Below are 14843 nucleotides of genomic sequence, written 5' to 3'. Positions count from 1 at the left end.
TGCATAATTGTTTTAAAAACAAAATCAGTATAATTGGCTGGACATAATAATTTAGATATGCATGTGTCAAGTTGATTAATCAGTGAGGTAACATTTTGGTGGTCTAATTTAAACAATTCCATAGTTTTGTTCATGCTGACAAAATAATCTGAGACAGAAATATTTTGCATTAAAAACTTAACTGTGGGTAAGTAAGAGTAAGGAAAACCCCCAATACTCATGCTTTTAAAAACTATAAATTGTAGATTATTATTGTGAATTTTTATAACTTCTGGTTTCAAGCAAAGTTGTATTTCAAGTACAGCCAGCTGAATTGTGGAACCAAGTTGTTACAGTACTTGTTTCTACCTGCAGTAGAAAGGAATTTAAGGTGGAATATTAGTTTTGGAAGTGCTTGGATTACTTAAAATCCACATTTTCGTGTGTAATATATTATAAAGTTGGATAAGGTAAGTTTAAATTGCAGAGATGTGGTTTAAATCCGATTCAGAAATTGTCATCTTGGATTACTCACTTCAAACAACTCTTCATCACAACTAAATAGCAAGGTATATATTATCCTAACTTTTGGACATGAATAAGTTCACTTTTAAACAGTGCTCTTGGAATATTTAAGTCCTTTTATATTTTAAAATCATGTGTCTGTCTTTCTTCAAATAGCAATTACATGGTAATCAAAATGCTGTTGATGAACAGATTGAAATCAGAATTTGCAAGCAGCTTTTAATCACTTGAAATTTGTACTGGCAAGATTTCAATCACTTTACTCTTAACTATTTTTGTGATGAACAAAATGTGTAATAGTTTGCAAAATAATAAGGATTGTAAACTCTACTACTTAGAATCAGTGGAAAGATAATGTATTTTGTATTTTGGTAAAAACAGAAAGATGTTTTTGGAATTGAATAGAAAAACTATGAAAGCTCTAGGTTGATTGATAAATAATATTTCATTACAGGGGTACAAAAAGAAGCATCTATGGTAAATTTGAACTACTCAAATAAAGCAGTTGCAGCTTAGTCCTTTTGGCAAATGATGATGTGTGCAAACATCAATTTTAGCTGTGGTTTCGAAGGTAGAATATGAGGAGGACAATACTGATGAGAATGCAGAGTGTGAAAACTGTAGGAAGAACAATCTCTGTCACCATTTCCATGTGAGTAATCAGGGAATCTAAAATTTGAAAAATGAGGAATATGTAAGAGATTTAATCCCCTGGAGTACAGTAATGCCTAACTTAGAGTTAACATAAAGACTTTTTTGAACATAAAAATGTTGACATTGGCATAAACAGCAAACAAAGCAAACAGAATTTCCTAAGTCTGCCGAAGCTGGAGCAAATCCATGATAGTTTTCCCTCTCTTTTTAAGTTAAATTTCTGAAGACATGTCAGTGCTCAAAGGGCTGCAGAAATTGTCCTTGCTGTGAATTAGCTGCAGTGCATTAACAATAAATTACCGGTCCTCTGATATTTATTTCCCTCACTCCAAGGTGAAAGAAAATTGTCAAAGAGAAATCCTTGGGAAGCTTTGGCCTTTTTATGATTGTTCTGTATCTGCTTGAAAAAATAAATGGGTTTTATTTTGTAGAACTTTATTCCACAGAGAAGCCTGGAAGAGTTCAGTAAACCCAGTTCATTCACACTGAACATGATTTGGAAGTGGAGGCTGAGCAGGATTAACTTAGGCTGACTGCTGGGATGTTTCCTACCATGTGGCCTTTAGATCATCTTGTAAAAATCCATAGTAGTTATTTGATCTAAATAAAATCCCTACTTCAGGAATTCTGAAAGGTCCTGAATTACATCAGGAGGTTTTTTAGGTGTTCTGGATCAGTTGTGTTGGGGTTTCTTTGTTACCAGGATCATCAGAGCCCAAATTTAACCGTAGGCCAGTCCTTAGCCCTTTTATTTCTTTTTATAGTTCCACTTCATGTAAAAGTCAAACATTTAGAGATTTTCTGTCTGTGTGGCACTCAGCAGTTTTATTTTAAGGAGAATGTTGTCATCTCCAACCTCAATTTTAAGTAGTAGCTCGTCCAGTTTCTGTATTTCAGTAACATCCACAGCTGATCCATTTAGCTACAGTGGTTTTAGTTGGAGACAGTAAATAAACACATTTTTCTTTAGAGGCTTGTGCTTTTGGGGAGAAAATACCTTTTAGCAGCGTTCAGAGAGCAATTTAATAGCTGAACTTTACAGAATCTGCTTTTATAGAACAAAACAGAGCCATGCTTACCTGCAGCAAGGTGTTGGTGTGTGGCAGAGCAGGTGTCCATGGCCTTCTGATGCCAGTTTTCCACCTGGGAAGGGTGACAGTTCTGAGAGACTGAGCATCCTCCTCACTCCCACAGCTCCCTCCTTGTCCCTGCAATTCACTTGAAACCACTTTATTCTCCCAACACGTGGGTTTCTGAAAGTTTCTTTGTGGTTTTTATTTCAGTGTATTTCTTGGAGTTAATTGTTTAATAAAGTTTTTAATGGCACATAATACATTCCAGGTTATTTTCCAGTAGGGTAGTACATATGTGGAGTTTTCTGCCTGGAAATCTGACAGCACTGCTAAATAAGTTCTGATGGAGAATTTTTAACTGCATCAGTAAGTCCAGTTGGAGTTTGTGGAACGCTTTAGAAACAGTCATTGAGGCTGTTCCCACTTTCAGTGTCTGAATATCTCTGTATTAAACAGATCCCTGTTTTACAGAATCAAAGTGTCACTTCTGTACCACATTCATGCAAGTTGTTTCCTGAAATTCAATGTGACATTTACACATAAATCAAAGAAGAAGGAAAAAAAAATCAAAATTAGCAGCTGACATCACCTCTCTTGGATTTGGGAATCCATTTGCACTGATAATCTTTTTATAGTAGTCAACAGATGCCTTTGGGTACCGTGGTTTGTTCTTGTTTTTGAAGTCAATGTGGTAAAGCCCAAATCTTTCAGAGAAGCCTTTGTTCCATTCAAATTTATCCAGCAGTGACCAGGCAGTGTAACCTTTGACATTTACACCATCATTTAGAGCTGGAAACAGAACACAAATCACTGATAAAGGTGGGTTTTGTCCTTAAAATATGGTTCTCTAAATGTTTTGGTTTATAGCAGGAAGAGATGGGGGGAGGACAGAAAAATGAAGTACAAATTAATTCAGATTCTTTGAAATTGTTGTCTTTAGCTTAGAGGTACTAGAACTCTATGGACACGGTAATTTCTCCTTTCTGAGAGTGGAAAGTGATGATTTATTGCAGTATTAAATCTCAGGTAGGTTATTGTAGGTAGTATTAATATGTTTGCTTAGGTTGGCATTTTGGTGAAAATTTGAGAGTCTGGTTTGCTTGCATTTTGACTTGTGAATAGTTATTTCTCTGTGATGGAAAGGACAAAGTGAAACGTAAGCAGAAGGTGAAAACACCCTGCAAGTCAAATCCTATAAAGCTGTTTTTAAGTGACCTTTGAGTATCTCATTGATGTATCCCTTCAGGTACTGGATCCTCCACTCGTCACACAGCTGAGGGCACTGCACAGTTTCAGACACTCCATTCTCTGTCACATAAATCAGGGGGTTCCCATACTGGGTCTGCAAACAGAAATGTTTAAATTGCTTCACATAAAATCATTTCATCTTGACAGAATATGTGAATTAGAAAAGTGCATTAAAAGCAATTTTCTACATTTACTTACCTAAGTAAGAAGAATATGTAGTAGGAATTTAAGTTAACTATGGGGTTTATTTTAAAATGACTGAATTATGTAGTTTTCTGAGCTGAAATTAAGGGTTTTTTGACAAAGGAAATTCCCACTACGACAAGACCAATAGCTGGAACTGTTGAAAATCTAAATCTAAACCAGGCATTTTGTTTGCTTCCTTTCTAATTAAAGATCTGCTCTACTGACCTTAATGAAGTTGAGCAACCTTCTGAACCCCCAGGGCACAGAGTAGAGCCACTTAGGGCCTGGAGCTGGCCAGTTGGGGTCCACCAGTTCAGCCAGGTCACGGTCAGTGTGGTAACTGGACACTTGGAGGAAGGGAAAATTCTTCTGCAGAACATAACGAGTGGTAAAATGACCAATTCCCAGGAAATCCGAGGTGCCTTTAATATAGGTTTTCTCTTGCACTGAGAAAGTTGGTAATCTTGATGTCCCCAGGCCCTGCTGGGCACTCTTCCTGCCTAGCAAAATAATTACAGGAAACAACTTCTGAGGAGCACAGAAATTGGTTTTCTTTGTCTCACCAGCAATAAATCATAGAATCATAAAATCCTGGATGGTTTGGGTTGGAAGGGACTTTTAAAATCATCACCTCACCCCCTGCCATGGGCAGGGACACCTTCCACTATCCCAGGTTCCTCCCAGCCCTGTCCAGCCTGGCCTGGGACACGTCAGGGACCCGGGGGCAGCCACAGCTTCTCTGGGCACCCTGTGCTGGGGCCAAAAGTGGTTTTCCTGAATTTAGTGGTAATGTCGAGGACACCTGAGCTTAATTGGTTTTTTAAGATGAGATCATCTTTCATCCTTTTGGTTTGGAGAATTAAGTTGGGTACAATACATGGAGAAACAGTGATTTAAATTGTCCTGGCGTGTCCCCAAAGTGCTTTAGGAGCTGTGTCCAGCCTGGGGGCCTTTGCTTTGCTGTGTCTCCCCTGTGCCCTCACTTGACTAAAGCACAGGAGTTATTCCCCTGTAATGTGCTGGAAGTGTGGATCTGTTCATGTCATGGCTACTGGGACTTACCTACGTAATTCTTCATAACTTCTGGGTAGTCCCCTCTGTAAATGGGGTTTGCAAACCATCCCAGGTGGAACTGGATGTACCTTTCAGCAGCATCTCTGTCTGTCTGGCTGTGTGGATCAACAGGTTCCCCCCAGGCGCTCGTTAGGGAAATTCCAACCATCCCTTAAAACAAAGGGACAGTCCTGCAGTTCCTGAAGCCCTTAACAGAAACAGCAGCACAATCACAGAATGAATCCTCATTACCTCTCTGCTCCCTGCGCCAGGTGGTGTTGTAGGAGTGCCAAACCTTGGCATGAGTCTGTAAAAATAATGTACAAATAGAATAAATCATGTGACATTTTCACCTCTTATGGCATGGAAAGCTGGTGAGCACTTTTTGCACTGAAGTCGGCCTGAAAATACCACAGAATTTCTTTTGTGTTTATTACAGAAACCTTCATTTCATGTAAGACATCACAAAATCCTGCATGCAAGATTCCTTCCCTGAATTCCAGGACATCCACATGGAGCTGACACAGCCCTCAGGACAGGGTTCTGTCCCTTGGCTCTGCTCTTTGGATGTCTTTCCCTAATTTATTCAGGCAGATGAAAGTTAATTTTTACCAGAGACTTCCTGAAGTCACTTGAAACATTCAGGTACATTTCAACAGGCCAGGATGTTTGTTTCTAGACTAACCTGGATGTTTTCTTTTTCAACCAGCTTGAAACAAACTAGAAGAGACATTTATAATATAAGGAAATTCAACTTGTTGCAAGTGTTAAATCAAGCGCTGAACATTGATAGTGCCTTGGATTCTGCACTGGAGGTTTAAAGCCAGATGTTAATTTCAGTGTCTTACTTGGAAATTACAGGGTTGTGAAACTACATTTCAGTTTAAAGAGTGAAATCTGATAAAAATCCTGAATTGACACATAATTTCAGGAGGTTTTTTACTTTAATGATGTGATGAGCAGCCTTGTAGGCGCCGCAGCCGCCGAGCTTCAGTCCTGGCGCGTGTTCTCCTGTTTCATAGCCCTTTTCAGCCACTGCCTGCAAACACACAGTCACAGAGTCAGTGCTGCTCTGGCCTCCAGAGCCAGGGGATGTGCTCCATCCTCTGCATCCTGTGCTCCCCTGCCTGGGCTGGTCCTCTCCAATCCCTTCTTCCCTTCCTTGGCTCCCATTTCCTGCCTGCTTGGTACTGAGCTGTGGCGTGCTGGGAGCAGGGTGTTGGTGAGGAGGGTTAGAGGGGTGAGCTGAGGAATGGGGAAGGGGAAATAACAGCTGCCTTTCCAGTTCCTATTTTCCAATTTCAGTCTCTCCAGATGAGGAGTTTTCAAAATTTTCCTGGAATTTCATGTCTTAAAACCCTGCCCTTGTGCAAAATCTGCCCGCTGAGATTTTTGGCCACAAAGATTAATGGTTTAAATGTTTCCCCTTCCTTCCCCATTTTTTTCACCTGCTCTCCTCTAATGTCACTCCCACAGAATTTTGGGAACAGAACAGTGCAATGGGAAAGTTTGGAAGGAAAGCATTGATGACTTACCCAAGGATTGCTGAATGTAATCCAGTGTTTCACACGGTCACCAAACTTCTCAAAACACAGATTTGCATAGTCATTAAAATAATTAATCATGCTTATATTCTGCCAGCCGCCATACTTTTCTTGGAGAACCTTTGGAAATAAGAATTTCAAGATTCAATAATTGTACTTGAAGGTCAGCTGCTGCTTAAAAGAGACTTTTATTTCTATTTAATCCTGTTTCTATTTCTAGCTCAGAAAGAAGTTTTTCCAAACTTCAATGCACATAAAATCTAAATGAATAGGAAATAGTTACAAATTCTTAAAATCATGCAGGCTTCTCTAATTTTTTGAAGTACTCTTAGTTCTTAACCTTTGGAAATTATTTCTATCAGCTTTATTTGAAGTGTTTCACTAATTCAAATATTGTCTGACCTGTGGCAGATCCCAGTGGTAGAGGCTCACAATAGGAGTGATGTTGTTTTCCAGAAGACTGTTAATTGTGTCATTGTAGAATTGTATTCCCTTTTCATTCAGTTGCTCAGCTGATGAAAAGCACAGACAAGGAATTACCTGCATTGGTTCCCAAATAACTGGAAGAACAGAAATCTAAAAATATTAACCAAGGAATTTTCCATTACAGTGTTGGGAATTCTGTAATGGTGAAATGCAGGCAAACAGAAATCTGTGTAACAAGAATGTTGAACAACTGTGGGTTACCCAGGAGTAAAATTCCTTACAGATAAGAGTATTGGGAAGAATGTGGTAAAATTCTGTTTACCTTTGATGCCTGTGGGCATAATCCTTGGCCAGGAGATTGACAAGAGGTAGTGATTCACCTTCAGCTCCTTCAGTAACTGAATGTCATCCTGTGAGAAGAAAATCCAATTAACACATCCTGAGGCCGAGCAGAATAACTTCAGTTCTTAACTAATTCTGAATGCAGAAAATCTATGGAAGATTTGCACAAAAGTGGATTCAGTCTGGTTTTTTTCTGATATTTGAGGTGATGGCTCGTTCTACTTGAAGCCTTCCTCTTTAACCACTTTTTTTTGATGGTCCAAAAAAGTCCTGTAGGAGACTGAATGTTTGCACTACTGAAAAATGAGCTGAGGTTTTGCAGTACAATTATATTTATATCAGAATTTGTGTTAGAAAATAATAGAGGTCTATAAATCTTGACTTCAAACACTTCAGCTCAGGCTTAAAAACATAATTACTTGGACTTTCCTTTACTGTCTTATACTGGAATGAGAAAACCCCCTAAATCCCATATGAATATATGTTCTTTTGCTAAGAAATTGTACATCTTCAGTGTTCAATGAAATTAGAAATTGGTGGTATTTTTGCCAATGCAAAGAGAATTCTGATGATGAAAGCAAAAAGTGCTCTGATATAAAGAGGACCAGGTAAGTGGACAAATACAAGCAAGTTTTAGAAAGTATTTCTAAATCCAAATTTTCTCTGTGTCGATCTCTTCTGGTGTCACAGCCCAGTGAGGCTCAGAGTCCCAGCTTCTCTGAGATACTTTTTAAGCTCTTTCAAAGTTTTTAAAGTTCTTTCAAAGTTCTGGTTTGAAAGCTCAAATGAAACCACTCCTGCATTTTCCCATTTTAGGAGAGAAAGTCATAATTAGTTTCTTTTCTCTTAGTTCTTGCTGAGACCCCTGGTTCTCCCTTGGACTTTATCTACATGGAGAAACCTCACTGGAATATAACTTTCATTAAATTAGTTGCAATTCCAATTATGTAACCCTGCCTTCTCACAGTCATTTGGATTCCTCTTGCTGTGTATCTGTCTTTCCTCCAGCACAGTAATTTGAAAATTGGTTTTGATGGTATTAGCCCTGGAAACATGTTGTGAACAGAGCTGCATTGATTATTTGTTTGTCATCCTTTCAAAAAATGGGCAACATCCAGACTGAATTTTAAAGCCTCTGAAAAATACATAGAAAACCTCAAACATGCACACACACACAAAAAGTTAATTTTATTTAGAGGTCATGTATGTTTCTTGTATTTCTAACTAAGCATTTGGACTTCCTACAGCATCTAGAATATTATTTGGACACAAAAATCCTGAAAAGCTGAGATGTATTTGGGAAACACTGTGGGATTATTGGTTTTATGAGATTATAAAGGAAGACGATTTTACTGTACAGATTAAAAATATCAGCACTTGGATTCCTAAGTTGAATAACCTTTAGAGTATTGTAAATGTAGGTGAACTCGGTGGGAAGAAATGATGATGTCTGATTCTAGTTCAGAAGGCTAAATGATTTTTTTATTATAACTATACTATAATACATTAATATACTATTTAAAGGAGATGCTAAAACTACATACCTACTTTCTAACTACTACATCTAACAAACAACTCATGACTTTCTTTTGAGAGTGCAGCCACAGGTGGATTGGATTGGATTGGATTGGATTGGATTGGATTGGATTGGATTGGATTGGATTGGATTGGATGGGCCATCAGCTCAAACCATCCTCACCAGAACCCAACCAAGCAATCACCCCAGGTGAACAATTCTCCAAACACATTCCACATGGGAAAAACAAGGAGCAGAAACAGAAATCGTTTTCTCTTTCTTCTCTCTGTGCTCCTCTATGAAAAATGCTGAGAGAGAGAGAAGAATGTGCCTGCTACATTAGAGCAGCTAAAGTGTTCCTTCAAAATGGGAAGCCAGGATCAAGGGATGGCCCCAGAGCATTTGCAGTGGATTCCTCTGGAACAATACCTTGACTCTGTAGTAGCCATCACACGCGGAATCTCCCGTCTCGTTCCCGACCACCTTCCCTTTCCTGTGAGTGAAGGCATCCCAGATGCTCGGCCCTTTGCCGTCCTTGTCCCAGGCCCCTTCGGTCTGGTAGGCAGAACTTCCCACACCCCACAGGAAACCTGAAGGGAAAAACAGGGGAGTTAATGAAACAGGTTCTTCTGAACGGTCTCGGTGCTAAATGTTCACTGGAGAAAGGAACTGGAAGTGAGAGTAAGCACTGCTGGAGAGGCCGAGGTTTTCTACATTTCAAAAGGTGTCTGTGCCTAAATGGGTCTGAAAATGGGGAGTAAATTAAGGTGTCCTGTTCTGATGCACTGAGAAATTGAATCCTTTCATTTATTAAACCTGTAAAATCTGTATTTTACAGTGATGAGGTAGGGCATTGAGAGCGTGGCAGAAATGTCTTACTGTAAAAAACAAATTAGGTTTCCACATCTTTTCTCCCTGCTGGTTTTCATGGTAGCGTTAGCAACTACAAGTTTAGATGTTATGTAAAATATACAGAAATATTATCGATTATTTTCCTATTGTTACACAAAATACCATATCATAAACAACTTAAAAACTTGAGCATGAAAACAAATCACTGCCTGTATCTTTCTAGTTTTGATTTTGCTTGGATGAAATGGGTTTAAATATGTGTTGAAGAAAGGATAAGGATCATAAATCCATGCTGTAGAGTGGATTGGATAATACTGAACAGCTTGAAACAAACCCAGCACAGTTATTTCACTGATTTCTTAATTAGCTGCATAACAAAGGGTATTTTGGTTTATTTCATTAATTATAGGTAATTTATAAAAAGGAAGAGAGTTCTCAGGTATGCCTCGTTACACTTGGGTATGAACTGTTAGGTGTGAGCCTTTCCTCTGGATCTCCTGTTGAAGTGGATCTATGGAATGCAGGGTCATGTGGATCCCTGTATGCCCAGGAGCAGATCCCAAAGCATTCTGCATTCTGCAGCCAGCTCCATTTCTGTTCCTGCCATTTCCCTGGGAGGACACAGAAAACCTCTGGCTCACTTCCTTGTGCAAACACAGGAGCAGATCTCGAATGTTCCAAGGCCCCAAGCAGCGGGTTTGGACGGTACCAGCTGGAAAAGTGCCGTAGTAGAAGGAGCCTGGGTTGTTCTTGGTCCACGGGAAGTCCTCGGCCACGCTGAGTCCCATCGCTGCCACCAGCACAGCCCAGCACCTCAGGGTGTCCCTCCTCATCCTCACCAGCTGCTCCCTGCCAGGGAAAACACGAAAGCTCTGCCAGGGGTTGCTGCTCCACAAATCTGGGGGGTCAAAAGGGAAAAGCTGACTTTTTTTCTGCTGGATGGAAACTATAATTGAAGGCTGAAAGCCTGGGCGGAGTGGAAGGAGCAGTTAAACTTCTGGCAGGGTGGGGAAAATGAGGGAAGATTGATCACCTCAATCAAAATTATAATTATTAGAAGCCACATAATTTCTCTAATGTTACTTATCTTTATTCTAAAGGTCTCTTTGTTGGTACCTATTTTGTTCTGAATTTTAAACTGTCCCACAAATATCAGAAAGTAAAACCCTCTAACTATGACAAAAAGAAACAATTATGCTGGTAGCATCTTCCCACCTGTCATGGCAACAAGCCCTGTGGAAGTTGAAAAGGAAAAGTAATACTTGCAATTACTGCAGTTTTAATTAATTGCAGCTTTTATCTTGATGTTGTCCTTTTTATCCAGTCCCAGCATCAATTTTAAACTGTGACATCGAGTTAAATTATTAGAGAGACACATTTTAGCTGAGTTAAATAAAGTTTCAGAAGGGCTTTTTAGAAAAGCACTATTTTCCCCAAATTGATACAGTCCCCAAAGGATGTTTTACATTCCTGAGCATCTGTTGGTGAATCTGAAGATGGGGCTGGGCCATGAGGAAAAGCAGAACAAATATCTTAAATAATAATGTTTTGCACTGGAGTACCTGAGCTGCTTTGCAGGTTGGCTCCTGACCAAAATGAACCCCGAAATGTGGCAAAAAAACAAAAGCAAAGGGCTGACCCCCTTTTCAGAACATGTAATAAATGTACAGCCTCAGAGACCTCCTGTTCCTCTGTTTATTAATGATCATCCCATATCTGCTAACTAACACACGAACTGCACAGCTGGCTTGGGAAAATGGAACTACTTCAGCACTCAAGACTTTAGTCCTGGATTAAAAATATCTCCATCTCAGCATTCCAAATGGGAGCATTTAGATTACAGGGTTAAAAAAAGCTTGTAGCAAACTACAAACATTTACAATCAGGTCTAAATACTCTAGAATTGCTTTTATTTTGAATATAAAATGTTGCAAATACATGTGATTTTAACTTAGACATTGCCAGTAGCTCTCTGAGTAAATTTAAATTTAGCATTGCCCTTCATCTTCTCATTAGCACTGACCGACAGTCCCAGGAAAAGGAGCCAGGAGGGCAGGAAATGTTCCAGGGGGTCTGTGCATGTTTCTGCAGCTGAGCACTGCCCCAGGGCAGCAGGGCTGTGTGGCTTTACAGAGTGCTGCCAGGAGCCAGGAACTCCTTTGGAGTTAGGCATAGCAACAAAATCAACGTATTTTTCACTCTTGGCTTGATTATTCTTAGTAGTAGAATTAGAAATAATTTCAGTACCTCAAGAACAATGAAACACTTTAGGGTTTTACAGCACCCTGTATTGGATAAAGCAATCTATGCACAGTCTGCTGTGGGGTATTCAATCAAACACTTTTCAAATTCAGATGTGCATTTTGGAACTTTTCATGGCTCTGGTTTTCTGGCATGTGTCTCTACAAACACAGCAGAAGAAACAGCTTTTCCAATAGTACAAAAAGGTTTAATAAGTTCAGACTGTAAGGATGGTCCTGTAAAACCCTTTTCACCCCCTTGTCTGGCAGCTGGGATCCCTTCTGCCCTGATTGTAGCTGGATTTATTTCCATTTCCCCCATCCCTGCCTTACCTGGTGTTCTTCACAACAGATGTGTCCTGTCTGGGAGATTCCTCTGAACTGCCACAAACCTGCCAGAGCATTCAGAATAAATTTACTTGCCCAGAATAATTGCATGGAATGAATCCAGGCTATCACAAAACCTCGGGAGAAACATCTAGTTGCAAACAGCATTTTGTTCACTTACAGCCACAACAAAAAAGAACAATCCTTTTGTATCCAGTCAATGCTGCAGGACGAGCTTTAGCTTAACCACAGGGATCTGTTAGCAATGAGGATTTTCCTTTGTAAGCAAAATTAGCTTTGCTCTCATCTATACATTCATACAGGACTGCCTCTTGAACAGGGGCTTTGTAGATATTTTTCATCAGGAATTGCAGTGATGGGCCAAGGATGGGTTCAAACTGAAAGGGGGAATTTAGGTGAGATATATAGAAGAAATTCTTCGCTGGGAGGGCGGGCAGGCCCTGGCACAGGTGCCCAGAGCAGCTGGGGCTGTCCCTGGATCCCTGGCAGTGTCCCAGGCCAGGCTGGATGAGCTTGGAGCAGCCTGGGACGGTGGAAGGTGTCCCTGCCATGGCATAGGTGGAATCAGGTACAGACACATCTTTAATGTCCCTTCCAACTCAGAGCATTCTGGAATTCTGAATTCTGTGATTTTCTCTTGGTGCAAATGTCTGCGTCCTGGATGGTGTTTGGGAGGGAGAACTCGGAGACAGATTTGGTGAGGCCAAGGGCTTTGTTTTTACATGACATCATTTAAAAGCAGATAATTAAGATGCAGGCATGAAAAAAAATCACATGCTTTTACTTTTCTTTCTAAAGGAATTCCTTCTGGTGGTGACTTTGTGGCAAAAACAAAGTGGATATTCAGCTCAAGCTACAACTCCTCATTTCTTTTACTTCTGGAGTTACATTCAGTCCCTCTCACAGATAATGTCCATTGTAAAGGCACAGAACCAGGTAACCACTGCCGGGCTGAAATGATTCCAGACTTTTCTGCACACCTGGCTCTCAGGTGAGAAAACCTCTCTGTGCCGAGGGAGAGGCGGCAGAGCCTGGAGGTCGCTGCAGCCCCTGTGCCTGAGCCAGGGCAGAGGGAGGCTCTGAGCACGAACACGACCCAAGTGTGGGAGCTTTTCCCACCCCCACCCTGAGGAAAGGCATCTCTGGGCGAGGGGAGCCTGGCAGGGGCAGCAGCAGCAGCTCAGCTCCTTTTGATGGTGGGGGATTTCCTCCTCCCTGCTGGGCACCCCCCAGCTGCTGGATGCTCTGGCTGGGTGACTCCTGCCTGGAACCTGCTCTCCTGTGCTTTTGCAGCTGTGCAGTTTGTAAACAAAGTCCTGTTTTTTCCTTTGGTTACCTAATTTTGTCTTTTTTTGCCTTTTTAATTTTTTTTTTTCCCCTGAGTAGTGCTGGTGCCCTCCCGTGGCCAATTTCACAACTGAGAATTTTGCCTGGTAGAGTAAAATAAATATTAACACTGCAGTTCTTACAGAGCCTCTCAGAAGAGAGATCTCCGAGATCTTACAGAGATCTCAGAAGTGAAAAGTGCCCTGAAATGAGAGCAGGAACATCACCAGGAGCTCCTTGTTCATCCCTGCAGGTCTCTCTGTCCACTTGCCTGCCCTCCTGCTCCTCAGGAGGGACAGAGGTGATGATCCTTGAAAATCCAGCAGCTTCTGCACACAAGGGGCAGTGCTGTTTACACAGCTCCTGCTGCAGGGGACGTGGGTGCTGAAGGCACGTTTTTATCACTTTTTTTGGGCATTTGGCACGTTTCATCTCCTGCAGAACCAGGTAGGGCAGTGAACCAGAGTCACCACAGCACTGAACAACGCCAGAGGTGTGGTGATTAAGGGTGGGCATTACTCATTCCTCATTAAATCATAATTGCACCTAAAAACACCTCAAGAACAAAGGCTTTGGCACGCCAGGAGAGGCTGGGTCTGTTCAGAGAGCTGGCAGGGGAGCAGACTGACAGCTCAGCCCTCTCTCCATGTGAGAAGCTGCATGGATCTCACACAGGGAGCTTGGATCAGGCCAGGGCTGAGCTCAGAGCTCTGCTCTGGCTGCCTGGTGCCATATTCACAAGCCAGGCTGCTGCTTTAGGGCACGCCTGAAGTCACTTGGTGAATGGTCACGGACCCAGCGGTCAGGAGGAGGCAGCCCTTGGTGTGCATGAAAACACAATTCCACTGGTCCATTCTAAGCTGCGTTTGCATAGGTTTTCTTCTCTTAACATAATCTTTTCCTGTGATGTTGTTTCCCAGTTTCCTGCATAAAACCCCAAATTAAGAAAAAAAAAAAAAAATCATATTTACATTGTGACAGCTTGGTCATTTTTTCCTCCTGGAAAAGTTTTATTAGCAGCAGTTTTTGGACCTTGCCAGAAACACATCAAGGCTATAAAATCTTTTATTGTGTTTTATTGGTAAAAAGAATGTTTTTTAAGAAATCTACTCCTTGGAGTGCATCCAAAATTGCCCAATGAAGTAAAATGCAGTAAAATAACCTGGAAAGCAGCTTCTGCAATGGGCTCACTCCATGAGTGTGAAGTCAGGGACTGACTCTGAGAGTGCTTCACTTGTCTCCAGCCTGGAGTGCATCTTATGCTGGAGGTATTTATGGCTTCTCCTGCTGCAGGATTCTGTGTGAGCCCATCACAAAACCTTTGGCACAGAGCCCACTGTGCTTATCCTCCCACTTTATTTTCTATCTGTGCCACTTTGTGTTGCAAAACTTCCTATCTCCAGCTAGACACCAGGGATGGAGCCACCCCTAACAGCAAACACCCTAAACCTGCTACTTATTGGATTTTTGCTTTTAGTTCCTGTGTTTTGAGGAAAAAGGAGAAGCTGTCTTTCCTAATTCCCTGGCAGCT

The 14843-nt window shown here is 41.1% G+C and overlaps 1 protein-coding gene and 1 long non-coding RNA gene across 5 annotated transcripts in view; one reads left to right on the top strand and one right to left on the bottom strand.

Moving 5' to 3' along the window:
* Positions 1–23: 23 nt before the first annotated feature.
* Positions 24–10186, bottom strand: LCTL (lactase like). Its single transcript, XM_068203369.1, has 13 exons — positions 10108–10186; positions 8976–9175; positions 7011–7098; positions 6665–6774; positions 6254–6382; positions 5662–5757; positions 4971–5025; positions 4728–4889; positions 3891–4165; positions 3447–3573; positions 2821–3020; positions 2238–2301; positions 24–1173 (listed from the first exon to the last, which is right to left on the bottom strand). Exons 1-13 carry the CDS (start codon positions 10184–10186, stop codon positions 1058–1060), a joined length of 1701 nt encoding a protein of 566 aa, XP_068059470.1. The 3' UTR covers positions 24–1057.
* A 2635-nt stretch (positions 10187–12821) lies between these two features.
* LOC137481665 (uncharacterized) overlaps positions 12822–14843 on the top strand; it is a 158958-nt gene continuing 156936 nt past the window's right edge. For all 4 annotated transcript variants that reach the window (XR_011003585.1, XR_011003582.1, XR_011003583.1 and 1 more), the window contains exon 1: positions 12822–12922. This is a non-coding gene — a long non-coding RNA (uncharacterized lncRNA). The remainder of the gene's footprint in view (positions 12923–14843) is intronic.

This window comes from Anomalospiza imberbis, chromosome 13, assembly GCF_031753505.1.
Source record: "Anomalospiza imberbis isolate Cuckoo-Finch-1a 21T00152 chromosome 13, ASM3175350v1, whole genome shotgun sequence".
In the NCBI taxonomy this organism is placed as follows: domain Eukaryota; kingdom Metazoa; phylum Chordata; class Aves; order Passeriformes; family Viduidae; genus Anomalospiza; species Anomalospiza imberbis.
The sequence above is the reverse complement of the archived record's forward strand: the minus strand, read 5'-3'. Positions and strand labels throughout refer to the sequence as shown.